This window comes from Mixophyes fleayi, chromosome 10, assembly GCF_038048845.1.
Source record: "Mixophyes fleayi isolate aMixFle1 chromosome 10, aMixFle1.hap1, whole genome shotgun sequence".
Taxonomy (NCBI): Eukaryota; Metazoa; Chordata; class Amphibia; order Anura; family Limnodynastidae; genus Mixophyes; species Mixophyes fleayi.
Window position 1 is genome coordinate 5568974 of NC_134411.1, and position 14356 is coordinate 5583329.

Sequence of the window (14356 nt, forward strand, 5' to 3'; positions counted from 1 at the left end):
GAGGTGATTGTTTATTCACTATTCTAACAGCAATCCAAATGCCTCAGGTCCTTACAGTCTAAACCTTTTTAAATATATTTAGTTACCAAGTCTCGTGTAAAGCTGGGTACACACTACACCGTTTTCGTCCAATAATCGGCTCAAACAGCCGACATACGACCGCTCGTTCAAAAGTCGGGTCAGTGTGTGCAGTGACACGATGGTCGAAAGTCTGCCCAAATGGACGATTGTCGCCTCATTTGGTTGGTCGCACCGTTTAATATTTTAGTTCCAATCTCGTTTCCGCTGTGTAGTGTGTATAAACTGCCGACCGATCCACAACAGGGAGTACGAAATTACAGTCATTGCTCACGACAACATGGCTGTAAAAAGTCGCTAAAGGGACGTCCGCTCTTCCCTTTATCGTCCTAAACAAGGCTCGTGTGTATGCAGTCCATGGACCGAGCGATCGGACCATCGATCGCATGTAAAATCGCTCGGCATAAAAAGTTGGTAGAAATTTCTGTAGTGTGTACCCAGCTTTAGCTCTTAAATCGAATCACTGACAGATTGGTTTGTTTATTGCTCAGGGTGCAAGACCACGGGGGCGCTATGTCCACCCGTTATGTGCCTATACTTCAGACCTGAGATGCATAGGAATTCAGTGATGCCACAGGGCAGCAGCAGATTTCAGCACCTGACGGGCAACAAATGTGATGTCACAGTGCTGTCAGATATTATCTTAGGTACAGGCTGGACAGATTTATAGTAATAAAAGCAAACTTCAATGACACAACATAGGCGGGGATCAAAGATTATATTTAGTTGCTGAGTAATTCTTTACACATTTCTGTTTCCAAGGTGCGTGCAGGAGATTACTAGTTAAAGAAGGTGAAGTAAGGAAAAGGAAAGTGAAACTTTGTAAGCATACATAAGGTATAAAAGGGTTGTCTACAGTAATATAGTTTATAGCAGGTGCAACTGTGGTATTGGTAAGTTTTGGAGTGATTGCTATATACTTACATTACAATAATGATACAATATACATAATAACAAAATAATTTACGTACAATATGACTGTATTTTATTTGTAGCACTAATAATTATCCTTTTGAATTTAAAGAAAAAAACTTTATTCACTGTATTATTATTGAACAAAGCTAGCAATGAACTTTCTTAAAACGTACTTGTAGGTTTCACACATACTGTAAATGATCATAAATACAATATGTATTTAGGGGAATTATCATTTTAACAAGACAACAGGCACTTTAATTTTATAAGTGAGTGATCTTACACAATGTCTACACATGATTTTGAGAGGTGTAAATGTTGCATAGATCATATATAAAGTAAAAGTATTTTTCACCCTTTAATAGGTACTCTAGATCCAAAATTGTGTGTCGAAAGAAGAGCATCTGACAGACATGCCTCTAAATGTAAGTATAAAAGGGAAAGAAAAATGGAAAAATTAGCTACTGCAAATGAGTATTGGGCATATTTGAAAGCTTTCAATATTTTGCAGTTAAGCATAAAGTTTTGCACTTTTGAAAATTATTTGTATACCCTAGACCAGGCCTGTCCAACCTGCGGCCCTCCAGATGTTGTGAAACTACAAGTCCCAGCATGCCCTTCCAGCTATCAACAGGTTGTCTACTGGCAAAGCATGCTGGGGCTTGTAGTTTCACAACACCTGGAGGGCCGCAAGTTGGACAGGCCTGGTCTAGGGTATACAAATAACACACGATGCATCTCACTGTACCAGTACTAAATTAATATATTTACTATTATAAACTCTATATCCATCTTGAAATTTAAAGTATACTAAATCTTAAATATTACATTTAAATTTAGAAAAGGTATCGTACCCCTTACTTTACAAAGTAAATTAATACATAAATCTCCATCTTGACACTTGATTTATACTGTGGGATATATGCATCAAGCTAATTCACACTTAAAAGATGCGGAAACAGTTGTATCTGCATCTTTTAAGTATATTTGCTTTGCAATAACTGCCTAACGTAGGAGATTTCACAGAAATCTGCAGGGTTTTCTTCCTGCTCAACGGCAGCGCTAAGCTGCCTGTGAGCAGAAGAAAAACTTTGCTCCAGAGCGGTCACTTCGCCGGGGCTCCCAGAGTAACCCCGGCATGATGTATCTTAGCGGTACATAAATATGCATCACTCCGATGTGCAGCGATGCTTATTTAGTTCTACCTCATAAAATCGATGCATAGACCCCAAAATATCCTACAGAGCTGCTAATTTTCAGTTTATATAAACATAAAGTAATAACATGCATTTTTAAATGTGGATGATTATCACAGAATAAAATGAAATGCTCTGAATAGGTGTCAGTCACAGTAGAGAGATCAATTCATAGATGATAGTCCAGATCAGTAATGATCCACATAACTGGCAAAGTTATCATGTTGCAATTTTAAGTGTGTGCTGATTTCCCATGGTAGTCTGTCTTTGGTGGAAATTTCCTAGGTAGTCATGTAAACAATTGAGAAGGTTTTGTTTCAATAGAATCAGTTTATTTCCATATAGTAAAACAATAGTCACAATACATATACATTGTGAATGCACAGTTGTGGTGATGGTAATAGTGTTGTCAGTCTCTCCTGACTGCAGCATGGGAGTCTGCATGTGGGACAGCTTTGACAGCTATACCCCATTCATACTGCCTGAAAAAACAGTTTTTTTGCCGGGGCAATCCCAGACGACCCGGGTTTAGGCGCACTATGAATCATACTTGCCAACTCTCCCGGATTGTCCAGGAGACTCCCGCATTTTGCGAGAGTCTCCCGGACGAGTGTGGCAATCTCCCCGATAGGAAGGGGGAAAAATTTAGTTTAAACGCCGCGATTCACCCGGAATCGCGGCGTTTAGCCCCGCCCCCACTGTAAAATGACGCGATTTGCGTCATTCCGTCACGGGGGCGGGGCCAAAATGACGCGATTTCGCAGCCCCGCCCCCTGCACGCCCACGTCCCAGCCGGCATCTCCCGGAAAAAGAAAAAAAAATGTTGGCAAGTATGCTATGAATGGTGCTAGTGAAAAATACCAGGTCTGAAAACCTGGGATTTAGACCCAGGACTTTTGGTGGGGTGATTCCCGTGTTGGCCTTGGTTAGCCTGCAGTTTGAAAGGTGAGACCCGAGTTTTTCAACCTGGGTCTCACATAAAGCAGCTGATTGGGTTCCTGGAACGCTGGCCCTTAGAAAAACTCTCCTCCTGTGCATATACAGACGCAGAGTATTCTTCCTCTGTGCTAGAATTTGCTCCTTTCTCCTCCTGAAATGACACTGTGCAGCTGCATCAAGCTTTCATTTGCTATTTAAAACAGCAAATAAACGCAATAAAACAGGAACTCTGGGCTACCCAATAGTAACTCGTCGGCCATGTTTAAAGCAATGCTGTGAACAGTCATCACCCACTGTGACCTCATCTTTGTGTGCAAAAAAAGTATTCTCCTTTAAATGACCTCAGTATTTTGCAGCCAATGAAAGCTCCTCTTGTGATGACTCACACTTATTGCCAGGGCAGACCCGTGTTCAGTATGAATGGGGTCGACCCAGGACATTCCAGGGTCCAAGGTGCAGTGGGAATGGGGTCTCTGAGCTGGGACGCTCTGTACCTCGGCAAAAACTCGGCTTGAAAAACATGGGAAATTGCAGGGGCGGCAATATGAAAGTGGTATAACTGTATTGATACCTGGAGCTAAAGATGCAAAGATGGCAGATATAATTCTAATATTATTATAGGGTGTTCTATACAAAATTTAGTGGAGTGGGCATTTAAATGTTGACAGAAATAAGACATACCATTTTTTCTACTTTTTAAAATGTTGCATATGAGCTGTATATTATTTTTTTACTAATTTATGTCCTGTATTATTATAGGGCTCTTTGTCGTTCAATAAGCCGTTTTACATCTAAAATGATTTGCTCCTTTTTGTACTTTCATAGGGTCCTTCTCCCATGCCTGGAGACTTATTAGAATTCTACCGTCCTGTGTATCAACATTGGGGTGTTTATGTGGGCCGTGGATATGTTGTCCATTTAACAGGTAAGAGGATTACCAGTTTCTCACAGTATCTCTGTTTCATACGTTTGGATTAAATGTGCTTTAATGGAATGTGCGGAAGGATAATAAAATATATGACTTTAATATGTGTTTTTAATGTAATAGTGCAGGAATTTAGAGTTATTGTAATCAAATATTGATCAGAAAAATTACTTATTTGTTTTAAAAATGTATGAAGGAATGTATTTAATTTTACTAACTCCACAAATACTACATAAATAATAAAATATAAAACCTTCAAGCGCTGAGTATTATGATAGTTTGAGGCTGCTATTATGGGGGACGTGCTCTTCCCAAACTAAACGCAATAAAGTAAAAAATGTGTACAACAGCACACAGGAACTATCGTATCAGACACAGAAACCTGTGGATATATTAAAAGACCAATTTATTAAAACTTAAATTCACAATAAAATATACAAATACAACAAATGAGCTCATATGCTATGAATAAAAAAATAATCAAGCAACAGTGATAGTGTAAGCAAAGACAATTGCTGGAGTCAAATAATTCAGCTACTCATGTCAATAAATGATACATAGATCATGCTTTTCTAAATAAATATCAAATGTTCCTGGGGCTGTCTCGAAGAATTAGAGACCTTACACACTAATTGTGTGAATGAATAAGTCCTAAGAGTTGATAATTACCTATAAAACCGTCTCAGCAGTATATACTGTATATACCGTGTTGGCATATAGTGAAAGAAACATAGTCCCACCTCTTAAAAAATAGATTCAAATGTCACTAATTAGCACTTATGAACTTGCAGATGAAAAATCATTATGTAGTGTCCTTTACGAGATGGTCCCGATATACAATATCCCTCCCTTCAGCCAGGATCGACAAAATACTCACAATCACTGCAACTTCAAAATATGCTGCTTGTTAATGTGGGATCCAGTTTCCTTATATAAACTGCGTTCCAATAGTCTGACTAATCACTGGCTGTAGATAAATTTCAAACTCCATGGTATCCGAACAAAACTGTAATGTGGTGTAGCGCTGATGATAAATGCACTTGATATTAATTTCAAAAAGCATCATGTTCTAATTATCACTTATTTATCACTTATTACAGTTTTCTGTGCCTAATACAATAGTTCCTGTGTGCTGTTTTGGAAAAATTTTACTGGAACTTACCACAAGAAGAGTTAAAATAGCCCCTTACTTTTCCAAGTAAATGAATACTTTACTAGGGGTCATAGAAGCATTTAGTTCATTGGAAGAAAAAAACAAACAAGTGGGATCTGTGCATTTGGGACATAGGGTTAATGTGCTGGATATGACGTTTCGTCTACTTATGTAAATGATAAACAGCTTATACTGTGTAAATTGCACAGGAGAGTTTTATAGCCATCCTCTCAGATCTGGAAATATATATATGAGTTTGTTAGGAACCCCTCTAGCCGATACTGCACAAACCCAAAGTCTGCTCTGCCAGTCAGGTGTTCACTGGAGCCCCTAATGATGGGGACAGACTTGGCCGCAGACTGACAGAGGGTCGTGAAGTGCGTACTGGCTGGGGAGAACCCAGGAAAGCGGAGTGAGGTCCAGGCACGGGTCAAGGGCCGGCAGCAAACAACAAATCCAATAAACCAAGCCGAGGTCAAGGGTCACGGGCAAACAGGAAGGTCGGTAAACACATCAGAGGTCGGGGTCACAAGAAACACAGGCAGGGTCCAAATCCAAGCAAGGGGTCATACACAGGTAATCCAGCAGAATATCACAGTATAGGGACAAAGGGCAGAGCAGGTCAGCAAACTGGTAGCAGGAAGCTATAACCGGCAGTGAGGCTGCAGACCTCACTGCCTTAAGTACCAAAGGCCACCAATCAGAGCCTAGCTCTGAATCATGCACAGCCCCCTGTACTAATTACCTTAATCAGCCCACAGGCTGACCTGTCAGACATGCGCCTGGCTACTCAGCCTGACGGAGCGCCTACAGTCTATTTTCGGCGTCCGGCCGTTGCCCTGGTGATGTGCCGAGTGATGTCCCGGTCGTCATAGCGACGGCCGGGACGTCGGAAGGAGGCAATGGGTGTCGCGGCGGTGCCCACGGCCGCCGCGACCGTCTAACAGAGTTCCCATTTAATGAAACATACAACTGATACAAGTGATTTTACCTTTTTGCTATTAGATCAAGATGGTTTCTCCAGCTTATCCTCTGCATTTGGAGCCAAAGCGGTGGTGAGAAAAGATCGTATTAAGAAAGTTGCTGCTGACTGCATCTATAGAGTCAATAACAAGTACGACAAGAAGAGAAGTCCCTACCCACCAGGAAAAATAGTACGAGCAGCAATGGAGAGGGTTGGGGAGATTTTGGACTATAGCGTCACCAGTGCAAACTGTGAACACTTTGTGACAGAACTGAGATATGGCGACAGTTTCTCCGATCAGGTATTGTATAAAAAGTCCAAACTTCTATCACTTTAAAACCACTCTTTACATGAAATAGAACATAATCAAATATTACTTCGTTTAGCCTTAGTTATTACTTACATTAATCATGAGAATGAGAGGACATCAGGATTGTCTTTATTGCATGTGGTACTTTTGTTTGCTTGATGCTTTGTTTTACATTGGGCTAAGTGCTCTCAGAAATATTCTTCGCTGCTGCACTGCACCTGGAATGCACAAAATACCCTCATTAAAAGTATAGGGAAAGGCATAATCTGCACCTCTGTGAGCAGGGTGGAAATGGCCCTGTGCCCCTCCACACACCAAGGGAATACCCTAAATATACACTGTCTCCATCCCTTATGTCATTTCAATAATCTCATCCCACAAAAAGAAATCTCCTTTTTTACAATGCTTTATAGAACTGCATACTCTGCTCTTATGATGTACTGAAGCCATTTGCTTTTTACTTTATTGGCTGGATTTAAATAAATTGTTTATAGGCGAATTGCTGTATCTATAGCATACTTGCCAACTCTCCCGGATTGTCCGGGAGACTCCCGCATTTTGCGAGAGTCTCCCGGACGAGTGTGGCAATCTCCCTGATAGGACGTGGGAAAAATTCAGTTTAAACGCCGCGATTCACCCGGAATCGCGGCGTTTAGCTCCGCCCCCGCTGTAAAATGACGCGATTTGCGTCATTCCGTCACGGGGGCGGGGCCAAAATGACGTGATTTCGCCGCCCCGCCCCCTGCACGCCCACGTCCCAGCCGGCATCTCCCGGAAAAAGAAAAATAAATGTTGGCAAGTATGATCTATAGTTTCGTTGTCTGCCTGGAGTTTATGCTGACAACTTCAGGGACACCAGAAGTTCCTTTTGCAGGTGTAGGATTCTTTATAAGTAGCACTCCATGGTGCTCATTCTACCCAAAATCTTCAACCCACAATTCTTATTTTTCTGTAACTTTAACTCTGTATGTATCAAAATTAACACAGTGAATGTGTTTAGGTTGCTGTATTACTTTTATTGTGTGGCCTGTGCAAACTTCAGCCTCTATGGATATTATGTTTTTATATAATCATTTTTAACCTTGTAACACTGGCCTTTCAAGAAATATACATCTCAGGTATATGGTCTCTTTTGGATCAATAATATCTGTTTTGGACAGTGATTTAGCATTGTGCCCTATTTGAATGCAGCGGAAGGCACACGACCAATCAGATGATATTGTATAGCCAACAAATCCTGGAGGGTCCCAGATCCCACAGACTGTGTCAACTCTTAGATATTAGCAAGAGCCACAGGTATAGTCTATGAGAAAACTTACAATTGATAGCAAAAGTATGTTTGGCTTTTAGCAAAAGTTTCAAACATTGTAGATCTCAGATTTAGATTGAGTCATATACAATCTATAAACAGGGTCAGCGACAGGCAAACATAGGCTTTTGCCTATGTTTGGTAAGCCCACCCCCCTTACTGTAAATACATTAACTCTAGTGCTCACAATACAGCCAATACAGACAATACGGCCCCTCCGGCACAATACAGTAAATAAGTTAAAAAAGAGAGACTAACCCTTGTACTGCTAGACTAGGCTGCTACTAGTAAACTGGGGGGGGGAACAAAAATCATAGGGTCGCTCAGATTTTACTAGAGCTAGCACCAGGCTTTGCTAGTCGGGGCTGGTGGCACTAAAGCAGGGAAATGGGGTTTGCAAAAGAAAAGCGGACCCCACCAGGGGCTCTTCCCACACGCCTGGGGCTGTGGGTGTGGGGTAAGTAAAAATTATTTTATAATAAAGACGCCATTTTGCCTTGGTGCACTTCAGGTCCAAGCAAGCTCAGGCTGCCATTAGCAGTTTGGGCATGCTGATACTTGTAGTACTACAAGCACCAGCATACCTATGGCTGCCACTTGGGGAAGTGCAAGAGTCTTTCAGGTGCCTGAAAATGCTGTAAACCTGATAGCCAATTACACCAATTTTGGTTGCAAATTGTGACTTGTGTGGCCTCAAAATGACTGCCTATCCAAATCATCCTCTGCTTTGGATCATTGAGTTATTGGTCAGAACTGTCAGGGAAAGCTGTTGTACCAAGACACAATGTGGAGCAGCTGGGTGAAGCCTGAGTTAGAAAATAACCCTTTACCTCTTATCTTTGCAGGTGGATAATGCTGTAATGGCAGTTGGAGTTGGAGCTGGTGCAGTTGCTTTTGCAGGTGTTATAGCAGCTTTAGTGTTTGCCAGCACAAGGAATAGAAGACATAACCAATAAAAAGCAATGACAATTATTACTACAGGCCTACAGAACATCGCAGCCCTTCTAAATCATCTCCAGCTGGCGTCCTGCAGACTATTGCTATAGTGTTTTCACTCACTGCCAATCTTATGGCAGGTTCTTATTTTGGGAAATCTTTAAGGGAATAAACATTTCCATGTTTGACCACATGTTAGACAATGAAATAAACAGATTCTAATTATCATTCCAATAGTAAAAATATAAATACAATATATAATAATATAATATGATGTCCGGTCCTTGTCCATTTATTCATATCAATGCACCAATCTCTACATATCCAACTATCCTCCCCCTTCTTACTAACTCCCAGTTGTGGTCTGATGATTATTGTTTCGGCACTGCAGTTATGATTTAGAAGCATTTTATGGGAAAAATTGATGTGCTCTCATATATTGTTATATATATTGTTATGTACACTCATCACAGCCAGCACAGGTCCAAAATTCAATGTAAATAGATTATCACAGACTGCACACAGTTAGGTAAGTGAGCAGTTCTCTCTTAGGATTTATTCCTTGTTTTTGGGGGTGATCTGTTTGTAAGGTGCTCAAAGATTACAATACAGGTGCTATATGTAATATTGTATATATATATATGTAACTGTTATAGTATGATTGCTAAGTTGTGTTTAGTTATTATTATTATTATTATTTATAGGGCGCCACTAGGTATCCGTAGCACCGTACAGGGACAGACAGAAATACAGTACAGGGTGAGACATCACGGAACAGTTAACAAAAAGCACAGTAACTCGGAAGCTCAAAGTACAGCTAGATGACAGACGAGAGCCCCAGCGGGGTAGCTAGAGGGGTAGAAGGGCCTCAGGGAAAAGACAAGGAGCTGGAGAGCAGAGTTAAGGTGGGGGAGAACAGGAGGAGAGGAGGCCCTGCTCGAAGGAGCGTACAATCTAAGGGGAGTACAATCTAGTTGTTGTCAATGTATTTTTGAAAAAAAAACCTGTATGTTCTATGAGTAAAGATAATAAAAATAATATTTTTTTTATTAATTTTCATGTTGTGACTTTTTGGTTAATTTAAATGGTGAAGGCAATCATAGTTGGCAGCAATTGACTCTTAGGGCTAGATTTACTAAGCTGCGGGTTTGAAAAAGTGGGGATGTTGCCTATACCAACCAATCAGATTCTAGCTTTCATTTATTTAGTACCTTCTACAAAATGACAGCTAGAATCTGATTGGTTGCTATAGGCAACATCTCCACTTTTTCAAACCCGCAGTTTAGTAAATCTAGCCCTTAACATTTGTATAATAACTAATTAATCTCTCAGGTCTCCACCTTCCACTGTCACTCCTCATTCCAATGTAGTACACCACCTGTAACCATAAAATAATTGTCAATTGCCAGTGGCTGCATTAATATTGGTGGAGGATAATGCACTGTGGCAAAAGCAGATGCAATTGTTATTCCCCTAATTTATGTATCAATCGTCCCCATTCATCTGCGATTGTAAGATCATTTTGGAACTTCCACTTTCGCCATCTGTTTCATAATAATGTACAATATTTTTGTCTGTATTATAATCCCCACAATGTTATAATACGTTGTTACATACTGGGCTGAAATTATCTCAGTGGCAGAGGGTGAAGAAGAAGGGGCTGGACGACAGGCAATGTTATACCCAGCGAAAAGCAGGCATATTACTGCATGCACTCATTCAGAAATGCCTCTGGAAAGTACATGGCAAATGGTGTCAGCAATTTCGGGATGGACAAACTGTAAACAAGAGACCTGGGGGTAAATTTATCATACCCCGGTTTCTTCAACTCGCGGGAGTTTGGCGTCTTCGCAGTTTAAATTTAAAGCGGCGCTGCCTTGTAAAGGGAAGTTTCCCTTTACAAGGCAGCGCCGCTTTAAATTTAAACTGCGAAGACGCCAAACTCCCGCAAGTTGAAGAAACCGGGGTATGATACATTTACCCCCTGGACTGCACTTGAAGCGTGCAGAAAGAGTTAGACCATGCAACAAATTATACAAAGCCTGCTTAACAGCATTTTTGGTGCCAGGGTATACCAGAAGGATAGGGAAGAGCCATAAACGAACTGCTTGAGGGCACTGTGTGGTTGCTGGCTGCTGTTGTGCTGTGTTACTGCTGCCTGGGATAATGGAGGATCTACCCACATGGAGTTGCTGAGAGTTATTTCAGATATTGATAGTCAGGAGTTATACAATAATTCCATTTTTGCTGCATTAACATTTACTGTGAGTATTTAATTAACCCTTTAACAACCAGTTGTCAATCAAAGGTTTTTATCCAGTGAAACCCATTTCACCGAAGCACTAGTGCCTCACTTTCCATTTAGATCTATTTTTTCAGTAACCTGCGTTACATTAATTATGTCTGCGTATTGCTGTTATTTATTTTGTGAAATGTTGAAGATCATTGCATATTGGAAGTCATGTTATATTACTTCTCTGCATAACTGCTACTTATCTGCCACTGTGGTAAGACCAGGTCTGTGGAATACTATTTTACGCTACTTTTGGGGTGCCAACCATCCACCCAATTACCCAAGGGGCACAGTCAGTCAGACCAGAAGGTCCTGCTGTCTCATCCCTTCACTTCCATCCTGCTAGATCCCTTCCCCTTCACTCTTCCTCAGTTCTTCCATTCCTCTTGTCTATCCTCTACTTGGGCTAGATCCCCCTCCATTCTTCAGTGCACACATGGGGCTGGTTCCGCTCTCCAATGAGTGCTGAGTCTGAGCAGACGGCAGACAAGGAGTCTGTCTCACACAGCTTTCAGATTATGCCGAGCAGGTAATTGTTGTTGTGGTTTTAGTGTATTTAATGTCAGTGCAAGTTGGAGGAAGAGTTTCCTAGAGCATTCACATGTTGCTAGGTTTTCAGGACATGAAAAGTTCAAATAAATAAATAGGCGCTCATTGATTATAATAGTTATAATAGTATCTTCCTTATGTTGGGTGTAATATCACAAGTGGGAATGAAGGGAGTAAGTGTATATAATAAGATGAAACCAATTGTGCAAATACCCATATCTTATCTATAAAACAGTGTAATGCAATGGTATGTTCTGACCTTCCTACAATCATTTATTTGACAAAGGATTAAGACTGCACCAAGCTCTCCATTCATCTTCCTCTGATTATAATACCAATTTGGCTTGTAAATATATTATATCTAACGAGGAAGGGTGCACCCGATCATTTTACAAGTACTGATCCAAAATATTAAAAGAGAAAAGAGAATGATCATCTGGGGCACTCAGAATGAAAACAGCATAAACGTATATCTTGTATTGCTGTGTACTGAAATCATTAAAATTATTATTTATTAATTAAATTGATTTACAATTGGTCTAGTAGCGAAATATTAAAAGATGCAATGGATTGACACACTGAGATTAACAAAAATGCTGATAAAATAGACAATAATTCCTTGTCTAACGGCTATCCTGCTCAGAAGAAATGTTTACTTTATTAGGATATAAATTCCTATGTTTAATATATATCAAGAGAATTTTGTTCTTAAATGATTCCCCTATTGCTGTATAATGATTGTCCTCTGTTGTAATAGATCACCTCAATGATACATGGTTGATATTACTCAAATTTGAGCTCAATATTATGAGACAGATGGGTTAGTTGAACACATTTAACATATAATTGATCATTAATAGTGATGCTTAATAGGGCTGATAGGTCTTATGATAACTCCTCTGTAATCTATTTAATATAAATTGAACATATATATATATATATATATATATATATATATATATATATATATATATATATCAGTCCTATTACTCATAAATGGATTATTTCCTTTTCAGGTACTCCTATTCAAATAACATGAAGTGTCTTGTGTTTGATAGCTATGATATAGATAGAAGCAGTATTGATTCTTTATTGTCACACTGTATAACTGCCTACAAAACCTTCTATAGGGTTAATCCACTCAGTGAGGCTGGGGTTTATTACATAGTAATCTGTCTACTCCCACTAGCCTCTATTCTATCGCTACACTATTATGCCTCCACAATTGACAAGGCAAAATAACGCTAAACTGATAATTAGTTAACTACCATCTGCACTTTAGGACTTAGGACTTAATCGGTATACATTAGAGAAAACTGAGCAGCGATCGCGGCGTCCGCTGACGCGCGTTTCGCTATTAGCTTTAACGAGGCAAGCCAAATTCACGGCTTGGTAAGCTATTTGAAGTGGAGAACCCTCCCCTTTGATGACTACTTCCTTAGCAACCGTTTGGTATCCAAGGGTGCCAGACTTAACACCGGATATAGCTATATTCTTTCACCGATCGGCTGGAATTTAACTGATTCTAACTCAATATTGATACAACTAGACTATATCATATAAGAGATTCTTAACTGGACATGTATGGATGGAATTACCAGATTATGTATTTATTATAAACGGGGAGTAAACTCGTTAATTTGATTCCTACAAGCCATATTGACTGGCGATATTGATCTTATACATCTATGTGGAAAAATCTTAATAACCTTACTAAATATGTCAGTCGTTATGTAAAATACTGAGAGATGGGTATGATTATTGGGTGATCTTTGATCCTTTATTTTCTTCCAGATTTCTCAAATAACATAAGTGTGACAGTGAATAAAGTACGTTTATACAGAGAAATAGTCTGCGTGATCTGTGTTACATTATTGATTTCTTTAACCTCTATTCCAAAACATTATAAGGACCTTGAAGGTAAGTATAGTTACTAATATTATAATCTTTTAATTTTCCTCCAGAAATCCCTAGATGTCCAAATTATGACTGTGAAATAGGTGCAATTAGACAAACATATAAAGTGATCTACTTTTTCTATATTAAGTTATTGGTTACTTTAACCTTTATTGCAGAGCATTATAAAGGGTAAAGATAACGTGATAGTAATCCATTTAACTGGGTGAGTATATAAAGATCATTAAATTACAAGGAATATTGTGATAATTGGGTCAAATATACTTCTAACCCATACATTAGGTTGATATAGTGAGACAACATATGTATGTTAAGAAAAACTTCCTAAGTAAGACGGTCAACCTTGGCCGATATGCTTTATAGTGATAAACGTGAAAACAACGAACTGAAATATAAAGGGTAAAACCATAAGATAGTGCAATATAAATCAAAAAGAATAGTCAAAGGTTACTATTGATATCATAGTGTATCTAAATATCTTATTAACCAGTATAGATCCTTTCTATGGCTATAAGATATCTACAGGTTAGAGTGAAGATATTATTGAACACTTCAATTCAAAAACACTGTATAATTCAGACCATATGGTACCATACTGCCCATCAAAAAAATTTGTCTAGTCTCCTTCCGTAATAGTTCAATAATTCATCCTACAATCATCTATTAAATCTCAATTTGTTTGAGACCTGGATCAACCTCCTCTGGCACCACTCCCCCTACTGCACTCTCGTATGGTTGTTTCACCTTCACCCACACTCCTCGTCCAGATAGCCATCAAGGCAGTGGAGAAGGCATCCTACTGTCTCCTGGCTGCACCTGCAGCATAACCCTCTCTGAACCCTCTAATTCCTTCTCCTCCATCGAAGTTCATT

At 39.6% G+C, this 14356-nt stretch overlaps 1 protein-coding gene across 1 annotated transcript; it reads left to right on the top strand.

Annotated features, from left to right (window-relative positions):
* The first annotated feature begins 933 nt into the window (after positions 1-933).
* Positions 934-9403, top strand: LOC142103627 (phospholipase A and acyltransferase 2-like). Its single transcript, XM_075187728.1, has 5 exons — positions 934-971; positions 1359-1418; positions 3954-4053; positions 6212-6471; positions 8635-9403. The coding sequence occupies exons 2-5, from the start codon at positions 1407-1409 to the stop codon at positions 8743-8745; spliced, it is 483 nt and encodes a 160-aa protein (XP_075043829.1). The 5' UTR covers positions 934-971; positions 1359-1406; the 3' UTR covers positions 8746-9403.
* The last annotated feature ends 4953 nt before the right edge of the window (positions 9404-14356 follow it).

What these genes read in the sequence shown, in the direction of transcription:
- LOC142103627 (XM_075187728.1), top strand. An exon ending in ATATGTTGTCCATTTAACAG is followed by an intron (nt 4,054 to 6,211) that starts GTAAGAGGATTA and finishes TTTTGCTATTAG; the next exon opens with ATCAAGATGGTTTCTCCAGC. An exon ending in GCGACAGTTTCTCCGATCAG is followed by an intron (nt 6,472 to 8,634) that starts GTATTGTATAAA and finishes TTATCTTTGCAG; the next exon opens with GTGGATAATGCTGTAATGGC.